Raw genomic sequence first — 6,418 nt, forward strand, 5'->3', positions numbered from 1 at the left:
ATGAAAGTAGAGGGAGAGGAGCCTGGGAAGGCCAGCGGTGCAAGGTCATGGAGCTCCTATCTGCCCACTTGGAGCAGCAATCAGATGTGGTCAGTTACCTTGGGGGATATCGCTTGTGATGGTGGTTATCTGACAAAGTTAATTTGTAAAGGTCCAGAAGCTGACAGGCAGGAAAGAGACTAACCAGGTAGTATTCACTGGAATTCAGAGGCTTTGGAAAGGGAGAACCTCAGGGAAAGACTGACTTTGAGCTGGTGGGCAGAGCTGTGCTCTCAGCCTATCAGATCCAGTACTCCCTTCTTATCCCCCTCATTATCACGAAGTGAGAGCCATAGACAACAAGAGAACCACAATCCCTATCCAGAATCCAAAACGCCTTGAAAATCCAAAGTTTTCCTTTTTTTTTTAAAGTTTACAAGCAACATCCATTGTTAGTCAGCAAAACCTGCCTGAAGGAGACCGGAAGGTACATAGACCATTCTAAGTGTCTATTTATATGTTTTGTTGTAGAAATATTAGTGTGCTTGATTATAGGATATTGTTCCGGACACCCCTGAGGCATTATATAATATATTGTATGTGCACCATACTACTTTACTAAAATCGGTGAGATTCTGAAGTATATCTGGCTCCCAAGAGTTTTGGATATTGAGTTGTGGTGTAATATAATTGACCAGTACACGTAATGTTTAAAAACAAAAAGTAATATAATGCCCTGAGTGTAAAATAAAGAAGATAAAAAAGAGTAGACATTTACAATAATATAATATATATTTCGATATGTGAAGGCTGGGGTAGGGCTGCACTTGAAGACCTAAGAAATGAGTTGGGTGCTTGCCCCTACAGGTAGGAGCTCCTTAATGTGACAATTCAAATGCAACTGATAAAGTTGTATATACTTTTTTTGCAATTCAAATACTAGGAGAGACATTGCTGTGATTTTCCAAAATGATGAACATCTCTAGGTAAAGTTCCAAATATAAAAAAAATAGTCTCTTTCAATGTACTCAGTAGTTGCGTTCCTGGAAAATCTAGGGCATACAAAAACCATGCAGAATTACTTTGTGTGCACTTGTAAAACATAATTAGGTTTTAGGATATAATTATAATGAGACTTTTTGCTTATAAGATACATTTTAATGAGATGTTTGAAAGTGTTCAGGATGCAGGACAATTGTTTGTTGTGGGCGACGCCTCACACATGGCAAGGTACCTCGTGTCCCTGGCCCCACATGTTAAATATCAGCAGTGCCCCCTATTAGACCACTGACAACCAGAAATGCCCCTCACATTTCCACAAAGCCCCTAAAGTGGTAACTTCAGGAGGGGAACACCGCTCATCCCCAGTCTGCTGGGAACCACTGGGGTGGAAGAAGCTGGCAAGGGCTGGCGGATGAGCCCATGGAGTCCCAGGGCGGGCTCCCATCCAGCAGGGGAATCCCAGTCAAGTCCAGACGAAGCAGTTTGGATGTGAAGAAACTTGTTTTCCCTGGAACCTAAGCCTCAAATAAACAGACTGCAATTGCACACCTAAGTTCCTCATCAGGTGTGCCAGCATGGAGCTGTGGCACTCCCATTGGCCAACCGGAAGGAGATTTTGGCCTCAAGCACCTGTCTTCCCTGCCAGCACGGTGGCGCCTTCTTGAATGGGCTGATGGGCCACATGGTACTCAGATGATGGGGAGTTTGGGGTGTGTCAGGCAGCCTGCAGGCTGTGTGGCCTCCTTTAATTCACTCCTCGAAGAGTTAATGTATTTTAGTGATTAAGAGTTAAACCCAGAAAGATAGTTTGGGAACTATAATCAATAATGTTGTAAAGATTTTGTAGGGTACCAGAGGGACACTTGTCTTATTAGGAAAACCACTTCATGGATGGTGTAGACACCTGACCACTGTGCTGTTACACCTGAAGCTGAAGCTGAATAATACTGAATGTCAACTATAATTTAATATTTATATAGTCACGAGATATGGAGTACAGCATAGGGAATAGATCAATGGAATTGTAACAGTATATAGGAGTAATAGATTGGGGGAGGGTGGTTATCACTTTGTGAAGGGTGTAAATGTCTAACTATTACATTGTTTTGTACACCTAAAACTAATTTTTAAAAAGATATAAAAAATCCAGATATTGAAATAGAACACTTAAATTATATAAGCTTCAGTAGATCCCTAAAACCCAAACTGTAACAATATTTTAATACCCTACTCTTAGAAAATGAAAATGTTACATGTACTATAGGTAACAAAAATAACAAGATGATTTTTTTTTTTTAAGTTAAGTACAGCAGCATTATTCACAATAGCCAAAAGGAGGAGGCAATCCAAGTGTCCATCCATTGGTGAATGGACAAAATGTTGTGTATACATACAATGGAATTATTATTCAGCCTTAGACAGGAAAATTGAGATACCTGCTATTATGGATGAACCTTGAGGACCTTATGCCAAGTGAAATAAGCCAGTCACAAAAGGATAAATACTGTATGATTCCACTAACTAGAGCAGTCAATTCAGAGAGACAGAAAGTAGAACAGTGGTTGCCAGGGGCTGGTGGACGAAGAAGGAGGAATGGGGAGTTGTTGTTTAATGGGTACAGAGTTTCACTTTTGCAAGACGAAAAGAGTTCTAGCGATGGAAGATACTGATGGCTGTACAATGATGTGAATGTACATAATGCAACTGAACTGTATATTTTAAAATGGCTAAGCTAGTAAATTTTATATTATGTACATTTCACCACAAATAAAATTTAGAAAATAAATTAAAAGCTAAGTCTCTGATGGAAAAGTTACCAAGCAAGGGCTCACTGTTGAAAGCACATAGAAGCCAGTATTATGGCACCGGCTTTTAAGACAAGAAAAAAATGAAATCAACTGGCAAGGAGACAAGAGGCAAGGCTCAATTCTGTCTCCCCCATCCAGGATTCTGGGAAGATTTAAGGCATTTCAGCACCAGTTCTTCCTGGACAATGAACCCTCCGCTTCTGAAAGGGTTCTGGTGTTCAGGTTCTGGTGACCCCCTAGTCCTTTGGTTCTGTGGAGGGAGTGGGGAGCAGTTAAGGAGTTGTTACTGTGCTAAGGTCTGGCTGTCTGCCGCTTGAAAAAGTTAAAAATCAAGAGACAAGTTTGGTGGAAAGAAAAGCAGGTTTATTCAAAATGTTGGCATTCTGGGAGGATGGTGGTCTCACAAGTGTTACTTGTAAATGGTGTATCCAAGGTTTAATCTTTGGTTCCAGGTCTTGTTAGAAACAGGATAGGGCGAGTTTGAGCTGGTTCTGTGCTTCATAGAAAAACTAGTAATTAAGTTCTGGCTTTACTATTTACCAGGAAGTGATGGGTCTTGACTACGTTAACCTGAGTTTCAGTTTCCTCATCTATAAAACAGGGATAATGACTGTACTCTTCTCATGAGGGAATTATAGGGTTCACTGGAGATCGTGTGTATAAATCAAGGGGCACACTCCCTGCCGGGCACATTGTCAGTACTCAGTGTGATTATTGTCGTGCATGCAGGTTTCACATAGTCTCTGCTCATGGAAGCAGTCTTTCCCCCTCAGACACTCCCATGGAAGCATTTGGGACATTTAGTTAGAAAAATACTGACAAAGAAGAAAGATTGCGGGCCCAGGGTTGTGCGCGTGTAACCTTCGTGGGGCTTCCTGCCTGTGGGTCAGCCTTCTCCCCACTCACAGCAAACCTCAAGGTTCTCCAAGCAACTTTGCTGTATCTAGAGAAAGCCCTTCTTAATTGACCTTCAGAGGGACACTTCTCCTTAAATGTAAAATCTCCACTATTTCCACTTAGACTCATAGGGAGAGTTGATAATTGTTGACAGCAATAAAAGTTCATTTTCTTTTGTTTGGATTAAACAATAATTTGATTGGAAAATGCTTCCTGGAGCAGTAATTAATGACTGGCTGCAGTTGCTAACTATAGAGGTAAAGCCAAAGGCACTTAACACAGCTAGTCATTAGCTACCAGGATATGTTCGACCTAGAGGGTATTCATTCACTGCTGGTACAAACCCTGAAATTCGTAGGAAGAAAAGTGGGGAAAAAACACTAAGCAATTTCTTTTTATACAATGAAAAGTTTAAAAATGGGGCATTGTGTTGCCTTGGACACCATTTCTGGCTCTGGGGAGCTCTGGGCTGTCCTCCACCATTGCCTGCAGACCTACAACAATTAGACACGGTTTTCAGCAGGGCAGCTGTGCCTCCCAAGTACCTATAATGAGTATCTGCAGCTCCAGGCTCCCACAGAAATCCTCAAGCCTTCACTTGTCACCGTAATTTCCTTGGGAAGTGTTTCTAATTACACATTTCTTGCTGCCTGCTCCAGGTCAAGTCTTCTTGCACACAATATATGAATTATATGAAACCACAAAACAGCCAGGGGACCCTGGAGTGGTCCTAATTGCTATGTAGTTGTTTTTAACTTAGTAGTTAAGCATTACGGATGTAATAGGGCATAATTTGCATGAGCAAAAACAACATTAAAGCAACAGCACGTGCCTCCTTCTTTGTAACTCTGTAACGGTCAGGACCAGTTTCAGCAAGACAGCTATAGAATTACAGAATTTTCAACTCTAACACGTGGAATGTTTATTTTAACTATTGTGGTAGGGTCTATGCGAAGAGGGACTTAATTTTTTTGGATTGTCCCTTGGGACCTGCCATTTAGGGAACTTCTGGCAGTTTAGTTTCCTGGAGATGGAAACAGTTACCTTTGGACTCTCTTGGTTTAGGAAATTATGCAAGATGTAAGGCAACGTTCACCAACTATCCTTAGAGAAAACTGAAATCAAGTGAAATCTAAATCCAGATGCTACTATTTGGATGTTAAATTTTCTCTCTCTCTTTCTCTGTCTCTGTCTCTCTCTCTCTCTCCTGCCCCCACCCCCCCCTTCTATTGAGTTGAGTAAATTGAAGAATTATTTAGCTCTTATAGAAGGGCCAGCAGTCAGTCGCCACCGCCATCTCCCATGGCCGGGTATTCTGCCGCCTGGGCCTTGGTCCCGATTCCCGCATCCACTTGTTGAGGAACTTGCTTACCGGACTAGTGCGACACGAACGCACCGAGGCATCACGGGCGCGTCTGGACGAGATGAGGGGTTACGCTGAGAAGGAGAAAGACTTCATCCCAAAGCCATTTCAAGAACTGGCCCCTCAGTACCAAGGTCAGCATGGCGGCTGCACAGGAATGCTGCAGATCCCAAATGGGAAAAGCAGCATCAGACCAAGATGGCAGTGATCGGGTACAAAGGAAACTGCCTCCCAGCCCTGCCCCTGCCTCGCAGGGACAACAACCTTACTTTACACCCCTAAATCAGCTACTTCAGGGGCTGCGGCAGGACCAGGAAGCAAGCATCCGCAACTCCCACACAGCTCAAACACCAGCGATTTAACTGGAGCCAAAGGGTGTGTGGCCCCCATCAGTGCCCACGATCATAGGCCTTTGGAACTCTTTTTATCTCTAAGAAGAACTAGAGCTAGAGTTGTGAAATGGACAGTCTTAATGGAGCCCAGAACCTTCTGGGGAGCCAGATAACCCTCTCTTTGCACAATAGATAAAATTCCTTGTATGAATATATGTAAACTGATTTTTTTTTTCCTCTCCCCTTGGGATTTCTGACAATGAGAATTATCCAAGTGCTCAGTCTCCGTGGGATAGTAAATTCACAGTGTATGTTTCTGGCTCTTAGATCTGGATTTTGTTTGGTTAGACAGTTTTGTTTTTATTTTTCTGCAAGATGTAAGGCAACGTTCACCAACTATCCAACCAACTATGCCCTATTACATCCGTAATGCTTAACCAACTAAGGAAGGAAGGGATGCCAGTTAATATGGGCATGAATCCTATAATTCCAAAATGGCCCCCAAAGTTGACTGTGTTTTGACATAGAGACTGAGCCCCTGGGATTTCTTAGAGAAAGATTACTTCCTGATAGGAATTGGAGATTGAACATCTAGAAGTGAAACTTCCATAATAATCTGGTACACTTCAAGGAACCAGATTCCTTCAAGGAACACTACAACCATTCTGTCTCTAAGCAGGATGACATATTACCCTCATGTGCTCCCCTCCAGCCCTGAATGGGCCTCAGAGGAGAGGACCTGAGAACTCAGATATACTACCATCCTGGCCAAGGGTGTAGAATCATTCAGCAGAGGATGTGAGACTCCAGATAAGCTCCTTCCTCTTGGGGTGGGAGTTGGGGTGGGGAGAAGAGTGAAGGAGAGGGTTGAAGTTGGACGGGGATTAGGAAGTTACACCTGGGAATTTTCTGGAAATTGTTTATTGTTGTCAAATCTGGGCCTCTCTGGGAACTCAGAAAAGGGAAATTTGGCTTCAAAATGGCCAGAGTATATAAGAAGTAGGAAGCCTAACTGGGCCCAGCTGGGCTGCCCATCC

General features: G+C 42.8%; 1 protein-coding gene across 1 annotated transcript; it reads left to right on the forward strand.

The window, feature by feature from the left end:
• On the forward strand, positions 1–5,592 carry LOC109452321 (large ribosomal subunit protein bL17m). Its single transcript, XM_074339771.1, is given in 5 exon segments — positions 1–89; positions 412–466; positions 4,955–5,224; positions 5,227–5,322; positions 5,325–5,592. Coding segments are annotated over 5 exon segments (597 nt in total). The 3' UTR covers positions 5,412–5,592.
• Positions 5,593–6,418: the final 826 nt, after the last annotated feature.

This window comes from Rhinolophus sinicus, linkage group LG09, assembly GCF_036562045.2.
Source record: "Rhinolophus sinicus isolate RSC01 linkage group LG09, ASM3656204v1, whole genome shotgun sequence".
Taxonomy (NCBI): domain Eukaryota; kingdom Metazoa; phylum Chordata; class Mammalia; order Chiroptera; family Rhinolophidae; genus Rhinolophus; species Rhinolophus sinicus.